The sequence below is a fragment of the Colias eurytheme genome, chromosome 24, assembly GCF_061535395.1.
Source record: "Colias eurytheme isolate Ceu_HAF_F1 chromosome 24, ilColEury1 Martin Lab GWU primary, whole genome shotgun sequence".
NCBI classification, from domain to species: Eukaryota; Metazoa; Arthropoda; class Insecta; order Lepidoptera; family Pieridae; genus Colias; species Colias eurytheme.
The window spans coordinates 882,631-900,301 of record NC_143003.1 but is presented as its reverse complement, the minus strand read 5'-3'; the positions used below and the strand labels follow the sequence as shown (position 1 = coordinate 900,301).

General features: G+C 34.6%; 1 protein-coding gene across 1 annotated transcript in view; it reads left to right on the top strand.

Annotated features, from left to right (window-relative positions):
• LOC149897854 (muscle calcium channel subunit alpha-1-like) overlaps positions 1-17,671 on the top strand; it is an 80,991-nt gene that overhangs the window by 33,771 nt on the left and 29,549 nt on the right. The window contains exon 2 of the mRNA XM_090115701.1: positions 8,476-8,687. Coding sequence (XP_089971827.1) covers positions 8,482-8,687 — 206 coding nt within the window. The 5' untranslated portion in view covers positions 8,476-8,481. The remainder of the gene's footprint in view (positions 1-8,475; positions 8,688-17,671) is intronic.

The following is a 17,671-nucleotide window of genomic DNA, read 5'->3' as shown; positions in this document are numbered from 1 at the left end:
ATCTTAAATTAAAGATAATAATATATTCAGTTCTACGATCATCTTATAAAAATTGTACGACGTCATACAAAATTGTCGCTGAAATACGATTTTCCCAGCACAATGATCGCATAAAATGCAAAAAAATGGGGTCTAAAACGGTTCAATTTTAAGAAAATTAAAAGCCTAATCTATCTTCCTATAAATTATTGAGGGATATATAGTCCTTTATAGATTCAGATAATTTTTTTGTATCTTTAAAATCAAAATTTTATTTCAATTATTAGCTAAATTAAAAATACTTGTCGATTTCTTCATACATTTTGCTCTCGCGAGTCGCGGGTCGTCAGACCGCGCTCAGAAGCGCTCTTGGAAGGACGGGTGTATCGCTCCTCGTCCCAAAAACAAAACGAATTAAAAAAAGATTATTGTGCGTGCACTGTCGTTTTCGTGATTTGAAATATTTGATACTTTATAAGAGTAAACTGTATAAGTTTCATATTCCAATAATTATTTGTAATATAAAATTATGTTTTAAAAATTACCTTGCCTGAGATGCTCTTTTTTATGGGTTGTTGAATAGATTGGTGGGGTAAAACAATTCAAGATGGCGTCGACGAAAATTTGACTTTTTTCGTGATGGGTGTCATTTTCATAGTTTTTGGGGTAGCTATTAACGAATATGAGGTCAAAACTGAAATCCAAGATGGCGCCGACGAAAATTGTACATCTTTTCGTCATGGGTGTCATTTTCATGGTTTTTGGGGTAGCTATTAACCAATATGAGGTCAAAACTAAAATCCAAGATGGCGCCGACGAAAAATTTGACATATTTTCGTCATGGGTGTCATTTTCATGGTTTTTGGGGTAGCTAATAACGAATATGAGGTCAAAACTATAATCCAAGATGGCGCTGACGAAAATTTGACTTTTTTCGTGATGGGTGTCATTTTCATGGTTTTTGGGGTAGCTATTAACGAATATGAGGTCAAAATTATAATCCAAGATGGCGCCGACGAAAATTTTACATCTTTTCGTCATGGGTGTCATTTTCATGGTTTTTGGGGTAGCTATTAACCAATATGAGGTCAAAACTAAAATCCAAGATGGCGCCGACGAAAAATTTGAGATATTTTCGTCATGGGTGTCATTTTCATGGTTTTTGGGGTAGCTATTAACGAATATGAGGTCAAAACTATAATCCAAGATGGCGCTGACGAAAATTTGACTTTTCTTCGTGATGGGTGTCATTTTCATGGTTTTTGGGGTAGCTATTAACGAATATGAGGTCAAAACTAAAATCCAATATGGCGCCAACGAAAATTTTACATCTTTTCGTCATGGGTGTCATTTTCATGGTTTTTGGGGTAGCTATTAACGAATATGAGTTCAAAACTATAATCCAAGATGGCGCCGACGAAAATTTTACATCTTTTCGTCATGGGTGTCATTTTCATGGTTTTTGGGGTAGCTATTAACCAATATGAGGTCAAAACTAAAATCCAAGATGGCGCCGACGAAAATTTGAAATCTTTTCGTCATGGGTGTCATTTTCATGGTTTTTGGGGTAGCTATTAACGAATATGAGGTCAAAATTATGTGTCAAATTTTCGTCAGCGCCATCTTGGATTATAGTTTTGACCTCATATTCGTTAATAGCTACCCCAAAAACCATGAAAAGGACACCCATGACGAAATGATGTAAAATTTTCGTCGGCGCCATCTTGGATTTTAGTTTTGACCTCATATTGGTTAATAGATACCCCAATAACCATGAAAATGACACCCATAACGAAAATATGTAAAATTTTCGCCCGCACCATCTTGGATTTTAGTTTTGACCTCGTATTGGTTAATAGCTACCCCAAAAACCATGAAAGGGACACCCATGACGAAATGATGTCAAATTTTCGTCGGCGCCATTTTGGATTTTAGATTTGACCTCATATTGATTAATAGCTACTCCAACTCCTTGAAAATGACACCCATGACGAAAAGATTTCAAATTTTCGTCGGCGCCATCTTGGATTTTAGTTTTGACCTCATATTGGTTAATACTTAATAGCTACCCCAAAAGCCACCCACATTTGCAAATGTGTTTGCTACTTAGGAAAAGTTCAGTTTTGACGAATTTAATTTATTTCTTTCCGACTGTTTCTCGGAATAACATACATTTACTAAGAATTGCATAAAATGCCGGGTTTAATAATATATTGCCGGTAACATAATATTATGTATGATAATAATTCTTAAAAAAGTATTTTATACATTTCTTAAAAAGCTTCGATATTGTATACAATTCATATTCAAATTGTTGTAAAATAGTCACACTTTTTTAAGTTGGTTGAATACACTAAAATACTTATAAGGATCGTACCTACTAATAAAAGTAACAAAATGAATTTTTAAAGTTCCCAGTAATCTTCTGGAATCAATTTCAATAAAAATATAAAAAAATAATACTATCAAGTATGAAGATGATCTATAAAATGGATTGCGCTCATATTGCGCTATGTTTACGTGATCTTTTGTTTCGCGAAGGACTGAAAATTTCTCTTAACCTCTTATTGGATTCCGTATTTAGGCATTTGATATTCGTATTAGAGTTTAGGTATACGATAAATTTAATTTAAAATTAAAGATATATTAATTGTTAAATGAATGAGCACAACTTTATTATAATTATTTATGGGAGTTCACTGCACCAGCGCTCCTTAGGATGGACCGCCTATTTTTGTCACTTCGTTCATCGCTGTTCGAGAGTGACTTCGTGACCACCATGGACTTAGATCATTAAGTAATCGAAAACACTCGCAGGTGTTTCCTCTTTTGTCGAGGTATAAGATTATTCGAATCGAAAAATCTTATGCTTTCATAAAAACTACTTGCGTAATCGATTACAAACACTCTGCGTTTTCCTAGGCTAAAACATCGAAAGGACGTCTGCGAGTGCTCCGCTAAAAATGCCGTTTTGCACTGTCAAGCCTTGCAGAAGCAATTCAAACATGTCGAATATTAAAAAAGATGGAATAACCTTTCATTTGTGTATATTTTTTTAACGTACATTTCTAATTAAATGCAATTTCTAATAATCGTCGATGTATCGTTTAGCGATATGATCAAGACAAATAATCGAGTCGTTTACTCGATCATTGATGCGGCCCCATGAGACTATCATGGAAAGAAAATATACAAATTTAATCTTTATGAACTAAGAGATAAAGTTGAATTTAAAACGCGATAATGAACCGCATTCCTTACGAGTCTATCTTTTAGCCCCTTGACCACCGAGCGGCCCGATCGGACCACGGCCCACGACACAATAGATTTTCTATTGTGTCTGTGATTCCGGGGGCTGAGGCATTAAAGAAATACAAATTTAATCTTTATAATCTAAGTTATAAAGTTGAATTTAGAACGCGATATTGAACCGCACTCCCCACGAGACAACTTGGAATGAAATACAAATTTAATCTTTATGAACTTAAGGATAGAGTTGAATTTAAAAACTCGTCGCTTAAAAGGTCATAAATTTTTACGACTTTCGTGATACAAATTATTTTTGTGAATGTGTGATTGTGTTTCAATAGTGTGAGTTACCTTCCCCGCACCAAAATCAGCAGAAAGTTTAGTTAGAACATTTGCCAGCGTACTCCATCCATTACTTAATGATCTAAGACCATGGACCACGTTGCTATGAACTGTTTTTGTCAAAGAATTACTCGAACAATTAGAGCATAAATTTCAACGTAAGATGTATAGGTGCCCGTAGCTGTATTGATGAGTCTCGTACTTAAAAACCGATAGATGCTGGTTCAAATCATTGCCGTACATCCACATTTTTTTTTCTTTTCCCGTATTTTATTGTCATATAAATAATACTGTTTACAAGGGAATAATTAAGAAGAAAAAAGATATAGACATTTTTTTTAACAGAAAATAAAGAATATATATAATATATATTATATACACTACTCTGATCACTATGTCGAATGTTTGTAGTGAGTGTCGAAATCTTATTAAAGGTACTCTCTTCCTTAAGATGCTCCACAATCCTATATAAGTTACTCTATGATGCTCCACCACCGCGTTGCTATGAACTGTAAAATTTATCAAAGAAATACTCGAACAATTAGAGCATAAAGGAGAATGACCACGGGTGGTATCGGTAAAATTTTAGTTGTGCCACGTATTCGTGATATTGTTAATTCCTATTTGTATTTATAATGATCATATGTATCAATATTAAGTCTTAATTATACCGGATAAATTGAAATAATAGTAAAAGTTATTCTTTTGAAACATGTATTCTTTGACCACGTATGGAATCGGTAAAATACTAGTTGTGTCACGTGTTCGTGATATTGTTAATTCCTATTTGTATTTATTATGATCATATTTATCACTATTAAGTCGTAATTATACCGAATAAATAGAAATAAAAGTAAAAGTTTCTGTTTTGACACATATATCTATCTCTCTTGCAAGCGTCCTGCGTCATATGTCATAGTTGAATGAATGTGTTCGACGCATTGTTCGACGTTATTTATTTTGAAATAATGTTTATTACGATTTACTTTTCACATTTGTCTTGTAAATTAAAATATTACCTATGTAATAAATGTAAAACTTAACGTTCATCGTTAGTATAAACTCGATAAAGTATTTTTTTGAAGCGTTGAATAAAACTATTGTTTTATTTTTATTGTCGTGAACTGCGACTTATTTACATAAAAACTTTAATCGTTTCTAAAAGTACTAACATCAAGCTTTAAATTGAGCTATATTTCATCTTGACACAATAAGTTTGATTGCGATACCAAGTGCCATAGTCACTTGGGCAATCTCCTTTCAATGTAAGACGTATAAGTGCCTGTAGCTGTGTTGACTGAGTCTCGTACTTTAAAATCGATAGATGCTGGTTCAAATCATCGCTGTACATCCACATTTTTTTTTTCTTTTCCCGTATTTTATGGTCATATAAATAATACTGTTTACAAGGGAATACTTAAGAAGAAAAAAGATATATAATATATATTATATACACACATAGAAATTTTTTTTAACAGAAAATAAAGAATATATATATGTAATATAATTATATTATATACACTACTCTGATCACTATGTCGAATGTTTGTAGCGGGTGTCGAAATCGTATTAAAGGTACTCACTTCCTTAGATGCTCCCTAAAAACTAAAATAATAATTCAAAAACACCGGAGTTTTTAAAACAACGCCCTCTAGATGTAATAATTGAAAATCGATAGTTTGCTGTTTCCTTAGTTCTAAAATTGGTCACTAGGTGGCGCTTTTAAAACTGCAAATTAAATAATAAGCTCAAATCAGAGCGCCATCTAGCAATAAGCTGAAATTACGGGGTACGATCTTTAGTATGACGTTCATCAGTCCTATATATTTATTCGTCCATGCTGATACTAGTAGCTAAAATCAAAACCACAGATATGTCTGTGATCAAAACCATAATAATATTTTTACCTATTATTTTACTAAAAGTCGAGTGCATCGAAATCGTAAATATGTTTTTCACCTTCCTGGTTTTTTTTCCATAGTAAATAGTGTTTTTGATTTGTTGTATGAATAATTATTCTTACTTGTTGGTTATGAAATGTATTTTGAAATAATTTACTTTTACAAATCATTAGTGATATTAGTTTTGAGTGAAAATGCTTGGATCAGCATAATATCATATTTGCTACTTCAAATACATGTTTTGATAAAAAAAAAACAATAGTGTAATGTAGGTAATAAAATAAAACTGCGTTTTATTGTAGGTAATCAATTTTGACATTATTTATTTCCCAAAATTACAATAAAATAGTTTACGCCAACAAATATAACTTTTATTTTTATAACAATCCTACTTCCTACTAATGCGAAAGTTCATACATGTTTCAAAAGAAAAACTTTTACTTTTACTATTATTTCAATTTATCCGGTTTAATTAAGACTTAATATTGATACATATGATCATTATAAATACAAATAGGAATTAACAATATAACGAATACGTGGCACAACTAAAATTTTACCGATACCACCCGTGGTCATTCTCCTTTGTGGGTCATTTGTAACAGGATGGCGGTTCTACAGCGAAAAAAGAAAAATGATGGTCAGAACGCTGATACCGGATACCTTAAGATACTGTAATATAAAATATTACTAGATTAGATAAAATATTATAGGTAGTATCTTCACCGTGTGTGACGCGCTTTACATTCACGCCATCTAGAGTTAAATCTTTATCATTTTTGTATACGTCTGTGTGTGTAAACGACCCTGTATGCAATGACAGATGTTAAAACGCATAATTTTACCGAATTGGGTGGATTTTAAGGCAATGATATAACATATTTCAATAAAATATAATATTCAGTAACCGCCATGACTATTCCTAGGTTTGATGACTATTCCAATTACGCAAAAACTCAAATAAACTAGAAATGTAGAATTCAGCGCCATCTAGCGGGATATTGGCTGGGAACAGATCGTTGCAATCACCTTAACGGATAGTTAGTTTCGTGAACGATGCAATAAATGCGGATAAACATTTACTTTTAGTAATTTATATCGTAATAAATCATCTAATTTAACTAAGACACGTGTGTGAAGCGTGCGATTATAATGTTATTATATAAAAATGAATCGCAAAATGTGTTGGTAAGCGCATAACTCGAGAACGGCTGAACCGATTTCGATAATTCTTTTTTTATTATATTCCTTGAAGTACGAGGATGGTTCTTATATAGAGAAAACTTAAACATGTACCACGGGTGAAGCCGGGGCGGACCGCTAGTCTTCTTATATATAAAAATGAATCGCAAATGTGTTGGTAAGCGCATAACTCGAGAACGGCTGAACCGATTTCGATAATTCTTTTTTTATTATATGCCTTGAAGTACGAGGATGGTTTTTATGTAGAGAAAACGTAAATATGTACCACGGGCGAAGCCGGGGCGGACCGCTAGTCTTATCTTATATATAAAAATGAATCGCAAAATGTGTTGGTAAGCGCATAACTCGAGATCGGCTGAACCGATTTCGATAATTCTTTTTTTATTATATTCCTTGAAGTACGAGGATGGTTTTTATGTAGAGAAAACGTAAGTACCACGGGCGAAGCCGGGGCGGACCGCTAGTGTTATTATAAAAAGCTAGTAATTATGGCGATAAATTGTCCTTTCCCCTACTCTAGGATGATGAATGTGTGCAATATTTCATCCTATTTCGTTCAATCGTTTTTGGTTGAAAGGCGAACTAACATATCACTACATGAAACAAAGTCGCTTTTTGCCGTATGTGTGTCTGTATGCTTATTATTAAAATAACTCAATAGATTTTGATAGTTTTTTTTAAGAAAGAGAGACGAAGCTACTAGCGGAAAGCTAGACAGTATACTAACAATATATAAGACGTAGAAAAAAAAGCTTATAAAGCTTGAAAACTCAGTAGATATTATTTCACGAAAATCGATATGTACCACATTGACTTTCAAAGTTCAATGTCTGACTATTTTAACGTCTATTGCTCAGTTACCGACGATAAGAAATACTGATGCTTCTGTTTTATTACAAAACATATTTATAATCGCGTCATAACTATTTCGGCGCAGTTTTTAATAGCTATACTTCGACCTTCGGCGTTACGTTGAATTACTGGAATTACTCTTCGTGTAGGTATATTGTCAGAGGTAAATTGAACAGAGATGAAGAGAAGATTCCATATTTAAAAATTAATTTATTATCTATTCATATATTACCATAGATAATAATTAATTTCACGCAAAGATAGTTTACATTTTGATTAAATTAGTGCGTAGCTGGGATGACTATGCATAAATAGAATAAATTATTCACAGAGGAGCCTTAGCTTTTGCAATAAAATACTCACCTCACTATAGAAGTGAATCCGAGGGCAAAAGCTAGTATTCTTAAGTGGATAACAAAGAGTTAGCGACACTTTGTGGTTGAATGTCGAGTGTCATCATAGTGAAGATTATCTGCTCATCTGAACTATCTATAGAAGTTTTTAAAGTCCTTTCCTAATGAATAGGTACTATGTACTTGGTATTGTTGTGCCTAAAAATTTAAATATTTATTTAACGTAGATACTAAGTACGATCATTATATAACAGTCTTTCAACTGTGTATTGGTTTTACCATTTTTTACAATTTATAAAGCTTAACAGTTTACAGTTGTGATGTACGCAGTACGCACCCACTTATGAATTACATACCTACTTTTAAATTATAAACTTTTATAGAAGTGCGAAGGCGCGAAGCTTGTATTTATGATATAGGTACCTACCTATATAAATTTTAAAGAACAAATGTTAAAAATATGTAATAACGTTTCAAAAGTGCTTCTAGAAGAAGTCTAATTGAATAAATAAATGATTGAGTTTGAATTTAAAATAATTTAAATAATTTGTTTCATAATCATTTGAATATTTTGACACAAGCGATATTTTTTCCAGATCAAGATGAGTGCAGAAGCCGAAGACACCACACCGACCCCCACAGCCACGCAACCAGATGGCACGGGGCCCCTCATCCAGGTGCCCGTGGCCCCGCGCAAGCCCCCACGCCGGGGCCTCAAGGTCCAGCCCGAGAGGCCCAAGCGGGCCCTCTTCTGCCTCACGCTAAAGAACCCCTTGAGGAAACTGTGCATCGATATTGTTGAATGGAAGTATCCTTTTTAAACAAACATTAAATAAGGAAAAAATCTATGATTATTAAATAAAACTGATATCATCCGAGCATTAACAACTGGTGCTGCTGCTGAAATAATTCGAGCTTTTGTAAAAGTTACTGCTGTTGAAGATAAGAATATCTAAAATCTTAACGTACATTAGCTTGTAGAGCTTATGACAATTTTACCAATTATATTGGCTAATACACAACTTGTTACTTATTAGGCAATTAGGTACTATTAACTATTTCAACAAACTGAAGCCTCAATGAATAAGCGATAGCAAAAGAACATTTTTACATCAAATACCAACAAAAAAAGACGTGTGGCACAGGGTACTCGGGGACTGCCGCGGTAAAGCTATTGCATGCTATGCCTTCAAGCCACATCTCCGCGCCCGTCGGAGTGGGGAGCGTGAGGTTTTTCGTTACTAAATTTCTGGATTCGGACCCCGCGCTCAAGGCCCGCGATAGAAGCTATGCAGTAGCTTAAAATTTAAAAACCTATAATTTATAAACTTACTTAAAAATATGTTAACCGACATTGGCATTCAAGGAATAAAGACGAGTAACTATTTTTAAATGAACTGCATATATGTTTGACAACAAAGGTATTTCCTGATACCGTCCAAATATTTGTACCATTCATAATATGTATTGGCGCGTCGCCAGGCCTTTATTGCGTGTTTATTTTTTATAAGGTTCTTGATCTTTGAGAATGTCGTGGCTTGTTTCTGGTATCTTCATATAGTAGGGTTATAACAGGGTACATTTTAGATATCTATGGGTGCAAAGTTGTACACAAAGTTTGATAAAGTGGTAGATGCTTTATACCTATCGCTAAAAGAAAACCATAGCCATAGCAAAAGAAATTAACTCTACACGATACTTCAAAAATGTTTAAATTGGAAAATTAAAATCTTTCTTAGAAGTTAGTTACCTTCTCAATTTATGTGAAATGTCAAACCGTATTATCAATAAAATTTAAAACCCTTAAAACACAGCTTAAAACTTGCTTAAAACATTGCATGGGAATGTAATTTTCCTAATCGGCAATTTAGTAGTACCTAGTCTATGCTTTAACTGAATTTGCGCGCACTAGGCAACCTTAGTAGGCAACAAAGTGACGGATATAAAAGTTATTTCAATATCAACGTGAAATAGAAAATAGATGCCGCCCACGCTGATTACACTATACCACACGCTTATTTATAATGACATAATAGCTGTGTTTTACCTGAAAATAAAACACATATTAAATACTTACCTATATTTGAAGCTTACTTCATTGAGAAGGCACCTAGCTTTTTCCGCCTATTCTTCCCTCTCTTTCCGTTGTATGTATGCTATCTCTCTCGCACACCTCTCCACCAGGTGGCGGGGCGCACGATAATGTCGGGCGCTGGATGTTTTTCATTGAGTCGAAATCCACAACAGGTGGACGTTAAGTGTAAGCTTCAAATATAGGTAAGTATTTAATATGTGTTTTATTTTCAGGTAAAACACAGCTATTAAACACTTGACCGTAATTTGAAGCTTACTTCATTGAGACCTGCTTGTTACCCACCTGGTGTACAATATATGGACGCCAATGTGAATTTGAATACATAAGTAATTACTTATTTCTTTATTTGAAAGAGTAAGGTGTGCAGATAGTATACCTACCAATAAATCACACAAATTTTTATATTATATAATATATTAACAATCCCAGATGAAAAGTTAATCAAATAAGAACCAAAAAGTTAATCATAATGATTAAAAGTATTAGAACTTATGAGATTGGTTCAAGCGTACCTTAGTTAACCTTTTGGGCTTGAAAAGTTAAAGTTACTACAATTTTCACTATCTTTAGCGTAAATCTGCGAAAGCGCCAGTAACGACTTTCAATTACGCATTTAGATGTTACTTACAAAATGAAGCAACAGCTGATCCCGACGAGGCAAAAATACCTCAAACTCAAACCTTTATTTATTCAATTAGAACTCTGTAGAAGCACAATTGAATCATCTTAACATAGAATTACCACCTGTCTCAACTCACACAGTTTTAACCCAACCTGCTACAAGCGGACAAGAAGAGAACTTGGTCCTTACTTTTGGGGTCAGAAATAAATTTAAAAGGTCACCCCTTGAATAAGGCAATAAAATATCAAAACAGGTAAACGGTTTAATTATAATACAGATTTTTAACATCCAACCAAACCGTGCGGTATCTATTAATGTTTAGAGCCAACGCCACCAATCATAATCTAAACATGGCTAGTACTTTCAGTACAATGCATGAATTATTTATTTAAAACTGATAGGTCATAAACTCTGTACTGGAAACAAATATACTGAACTTAAGAGACTAAAATGATAAGGAGCTTATCTGTGTCCCAAAACTGCAATTTCTACAGCCAAGTACGTTACTTTTAATCAATTCGGTTTTAAGATGTAATTATGATTTACATCAGAACTTATATACCGAAAGCCTCGGGACTACATAACGTGACTTATCTTCTTATTCTTATACTTATATAAAAATGAATCGCAAAATGTGTTGGTAAGCGCATAACTCGAGAACGGCTGAACCGATTTCGATAATTCTTTTTATATTCCTTGAAGTACGAGGATGGTTTTTATGTAGAGAAAACGTAAGTACCACGAGCGAAGCCGGGGCGGACCGCTAGTTTATAATAATAGTGTTTGTGCACAACACTAGGCAGTCAACAGCTATATGAACGTCAGATAGGAAAAGAGCCAAATTTATCCAGTCAGTAACAAAGGATTTTAACTATAGTTACTTTATTCTAATTCAACCAACTACTACTAGCTACTCCGTATGTCTTTTGGATAGACGGAGGCAAATAGGATTTTTATTCCAACTATATCATTTGATATTTTGAAAATGTACTCCACATTTTCATACCGTCAGAGTCATTTTGCAGATTATAGTGGTGCAGCACTGAACACTGTCTATTAGGTGGCTGATGCTGCTGACCGGGCCTTCAGTTCCGCTTTCCAGAATACCTTCACCCTTCTAGGTGTTACTACTACTGAAATAGCGGTACTCTATCGCGTCGTTCAGGTCTCTAACTGACTAGGATTTCTCATATTATCGTAACAACCCTCGCTCGTTCTAACGAGGATAAATTATCGCCAAGGAATTCTGCTGCAGGATAATGGCAAGAGAGATTATAAGCTTAACTATGCATTATTATGTTAAGGAATATGGTGGGTTTTGAATACTATCGTCGTCTGAAAGTATCTCCTTTCGATTAACTGCATTAAGGATGCAGATCTGATCCCATCTTTGTTCCGTAGGAATGCTACGACAGTCTAAACGTTACACTGAACAAAGAAAATTGCCCTGAATATAGTCGGTTGTTCCAACATCCGTAATATGGCTAGCCTAAGGTTAGTTATCCCTTGATTGTAACTGCTACCAATGGAGGCATTGCTCTTGTGTTGTCCACAGTTGTGCGAGTGCAAAAATGAAGAACTGAGCTCGTGGGGAGCTATGTCGAATGAATCTGTGTTAAGATTATGACAGTATAGGACAGTTAGCTGTGGATGCGAAGACAGGACATTACTTTATTCATCCGTAAACACGCGAGGCAGCCACGGACAGCGATATAGCAAGAACTAAACTAGCAAAGTTTAGTTCGCTTACCAGACTTTGTCATGTTTTAAATGCAGTATATCCTCTGAATAGCATTGCATTTATGACTATTGATAAACTTAATTCACCCGTAAACACGAGAAGCAGGCACGGATAGCGATATAGCAAGAACTAAACCAGCAAAGTTTAGTTCGCTTACCAGACTTATATTTTAAAAGCCGTATAGCCTGTACATTTCATTTATTGCCCCCCCCCCCCCCCCTCAAAGCAAAGAAATGAGAAGTCATTTGGCAGAGCTTTCTCGTTAAGGGTAGGGGTTCCAAGTAATATCTAATAATAAGAGGCTTTTGTTTGGAAAGATTGACTTTCCGTTATTTATCCTCTATCCTATGTAAGTGTAACTCAACAGTCAGTATTCTCAGCATTCGTTGAGTACTTAAACGTTTTACGTTAATAGTTGTATATAACTTTATTATACAATATAATAATCCTGGTGGGATGACAAAAAACTTGTCTAACAAACGATTATCCTAATCCCTCAGCGATTTATTGTTTGAGCCCCGATGAAAAATCTCATGGGTGCAATAATGAGGTCAAATGGGTTGAAAAACGAGTCAAATAAATTGCCTACAAGACCGGGCAACTAAAATAGGCCTATGAGAGGTCAACTATACGTAATCAATCGTCATTTGTTACATTCAATCGCTTTGCGATTAAAAAATCTCTTCCGATATTTGTATATGAAAATTGGTCGGCTAGTGCCATTTAATTACGATACCAAACATACCGTTGACACAAGGCTTGGTGACAATCCTCGAAACCACCGCCACAAATCATCTGCGAGATGATATTTGATCCGACTCGCCTTCCTTTGTTGTGATTAGGCTTTGCATTGGTAAATACAATTTGTTCAATTCCAATTTCCATAATTGGTAAACCAATGGTGGTTTCCTGATTCCTGAAGCGTAAACTTTTAGGATACGAAGTATCAATTTCATGCGCCCATTATTTGACGTATCTAACCTTTATTGTATTTATTAGGTCATTTACTATACTGCCCACTGTGAAGTAGATTTCAAAACCTTTTTCTACCTACCTTAGAAGAGTGAAGATCCGATACGGTTATATCCAAAACTTCTTTCGTGGGTCCTCGTTGACAAAAGCAAATATCTATGATCATTTTAATGATCAATCCTTTGTATATTTGCACCAATCGCCATTAAAGCCCCGCGAGGGCTGATATATATTTGCACCATTTCCCCGTGGGGACGGTTGTTATCAAAGCCCCGCGAAGGCTGATATATATTTGCACCATGTCTCCGTGAGGTACTGTTGTAATCAAAGCCCCGCGAGGGCTGATATATATTTGCACCATTTCTCCATGAGGGACGGTTGTAATCAAAGCCCCGCGAGGGCTGATATATATTCGCACCATCTTTTCCGTGAGGGACGATTGTAATCAAAGCCCCGCGAGGGCCGATATATATTTGCACCATTTCCCTGCGAGCGACAGCTGCGCGAGGGATGTTTGTTACTAGAAATAAGTAGGGCCTGCCAAAAAATGCTTAAGAGACACCCTGCGAGGGTGAATTTGACCTGGCTAACCCCTGCGAGGAGTAGTGGCCACATTTATGTATTCTGCTTCGAGCAAGAATACACCTTAGTGCTAATATAAAAATAGCAGTAAATAATCATTTAAATAATATAGCAATTAACAAGGTCCTTTAACTTATTTTCCAATGTTAGCGACATTTAATAAATTCATAATTCAAATCAATTCACTAAATTTTAAAATGAACTTCGATTCATATTTATTTTTGTTCATGCAATCGATGTAACATTTAGTTGCTTTATATCCGTTAACATTCCTTACGAACGCAACCATACCGTCGTAGGACGTTATATTTAATTGCACAAAATAATCTCCACTCACCCGCAATTTTTTACTTTTTGTCAAGGTGTACAAGTTTATAATATTATTCTAAAACGTTAGAAGTGAATTGTAAATCCTTTGAAATAAGTGTATCTAAATCTAATTTATATTAAGATATCTCGATAATTATTATACGATAACCCTTTCAGCACAAGTTCAGTAAACCAAAGAATTCAATTGTAAAATTTTTGGTACTTACTCGTTTTAACAAAAAAGTTGCATCATTTGAACATAGGAAACGTAATTTTCAATCAAATTAGCCGTGTGTAATATGTCTATTTTCACATAAAAACGGATCAGAATAATACTCATAAAAGGACACGTATAGACTACGGATAGTTTTGAATGTGTGGAACATTCATGGTACGTATCTACTATACATGAGCGAATTCCATCATTATTCAGTTGAGCGGTAACTCCCGTACGATTTATAAAATAATATCACAACGTGTTCTGACATGTCGTGACTTCTTGGAGCTGACTCATCTCGTTCGATAATTTTTAGTAATAAACTATGATAGGAATTCCGAACCGTTCCTAGCGATAACGACAATGTAATAAAGTCGTAGCAATGGATTGTATGCCTGTAAAGCTTTGAGTTGGCTCATATCCATACTAAGTATTAATTGTAATTTTTCCACGAAAAATTCACTTGTACCCTTGTAATAAAAACACATTATTAAAAATGAAATAAAATATTAAAAATATCTATATACAAGAGAGGGTATTTGATATATCTAGTAATATCAAATAATCACAAAAGTAATATTAACGATTCGAGTAAAGCCGAACGGTAACACCGTTAAAATAGCTTTACTCACAGTATTAAAAATTAAAATATTAATTAGTACATATTGCATAATGAAATATTTCAAAAGAAAAGTTACTATTTCAAGTAAAATGTAACGGTTGTATCGTTAATTTTAAATATCTTTATTCATGCTATTAAGTATTTAAGCATATTGAAAAATAAACTATTGCTGAAGGATTCATTAAAAACCTCAGCATTTTAAATAAAGTCCAACGATTATACCGTTGACTTTAAAGATTTTTACTCATTTTTAAGTAAAATATTATTAGAATAGATGTAAAAATAACTCACTGTACCGATCCGACGGGATACACTTTTAGCACTTGCTTTAAGCAATACTTAATACTTAATAGCACCAAGGTTGTAGTCTTGTAGACAACCTTCTCGCGGCGGAAGCTAGACGCCAATGAAAAACATCCAGCGCCCGACATTATCGTGCGCCCCGCCACCTGGTGGAGAGGTGTGCGAGAGAGATAGCATACATACAACGGAAAGAGAGGGAAGAATAGGCGGAAAAAGCTAGGTGCCTTTTCAATGAAGTAAGCTTCAAATTACGGTCAAGTGTTTAATGACAGATATATCGGAATTTTTTATAAAATATTAAAGATTGATATCTAAATTTTGGAATTATTGATCGTTGTTTAAGCGCCTGATGAGAAAGAAATGACTTAAAAATATCAACTTTCAAAATCCCTGCTTTGTAATGAACTAAATGATTATACCCTCGCGAACCTTATATAAGTTAAAGTTGGGCAATTGAAGCTACAACTTCTAAGGATTTACCTTTATAATTTAGCATTTACCAGTAATTAGAATCCGCCCATTTCGTTCAAGAAATATCAAGGTCACGGATGAATAATTCTACCTATACCCGTGGCCCTGTCATTGATGCGGCTTGACGGAACACAGTGTGCTTTGGTAGGTAGGAATCCGACATAACCCACGGCCTCTTCCCCGGAGGTCATGGGTATCTATGCAAGATTTCCCCACTATAAAAAAGGTACCTACTCAAAACAAACTATCGTGAAAAGCAGAAATAGCTGTTTCAAAGAATAATTTATAACTAGTCTATGAAACCAGTCATCTCATTTAGTCAGTCAGTCATTTGTCTAGTCATCATACATATTTATCTTGTTAAATGAGATCTAACATCTGCTTATCATAACTCAATAAAACCACAACCGTCATATAAAAAATCTGTGTAATGTTGAAGTGTTTACATTTGCTAGTTATATATTATATTATATTGTTATTACCATACGACGTAAAGCGTATAAATTATAATGTATTTGAGAAATTTATGAATACTATTTGGATATGATATATGAAGATGGAATAAATATGTAATGTTATGATATTAATTCGTTGTAGGTCGGGTTCTAATATGTTTGTTGTAGACTGTAGAGTTTTCTACGTTCTACATGATTTGGTATGGCATACAAGGCAAGGAAGGTACGTTGGTTTCATAATAAAATAAATAATAAATAAATAAATATTTCGGGACAATTTTCACACACGGCACGATCTGATCCCATACTAAGCTTTCGCTTGTGTTATGGAAACCAGATGGCTGATAAACATAAGTACATATTTATATAATTTTAAATAAATACTTACTTATATAGATAACTAGGTTTCCGCCCGCGGCTTCGCCCGCGCAGTCAAAGAAAAACCCGTATAGTTCCCATTCCCGTAGGATTTCCGGGATTGCGTCATTTTCCCGGGATAAAAAGTAGCCTATGTCCTTTTTCGGGAATCAAAATATCTCCATACCAAATTTCATGAAAATTGGTTCAGTAATTTACGCGTGATTGAGTAACAGACAGACAGACAGAGTTACTTTCGCATTTATAATAATTAACACCCCGACACAGAGCAAACATCTATGTTCATCACACAAATATTTGCCCGGGTGGGAATCGAACCCACGGCCAGTGGCTTGAAAGGCAGGGTCACTACCAACCAAGCCAACCGGCCAGTCGCAAAAAATAAAAAAAATATTTATGTTGCAAAAAAGTTACGTTGAACGCAAAACAATCACACACGTAAAAATGATTTTTTGTTTTTGTATAGGTAATTCCAGATAGAAGCAAATATAAATATAAACCGAATGCGATTTTTATTTAGTTGTATTTCAATAAATAAACAAGCTTTGTTCATGTTGGCGGCAAAAATCGAGAATTAGTTGACCAAATGGATTTATACGGATGGATGGGCTCATGCAATGTTGGCTGTTAGCCACGCTACGATTGCCGTTTTATTCACACGACGACTTACTATAAATACCCTTCAAAACAAATAACCAAAATATTTTATTGCCAATGAATACACTATTGTATTAAGAATTACGTACATTATGAAATTGTTCTTAAAATGCAAAAAATAATGAAATTTTCTTACTTATAAAAAAAGACCTGTGGTACTCGGGGACTGCCGCGGTAAAGCCTTGCCCTCTATATTACTCTCTTTGGACTTTGAGCTATTGCATGCTATGCCTTCAAGCCACACCTCCGAGCCCGTCGGAGTGGGGATCGTGAGGATTTTTCGTTACGCAATTTCTGGATTCGATCCCCGCGCTCAAGGCCCGCGATAGAAGCTATGCAATAGCTGAAAAAATACAATATCGTCGAAT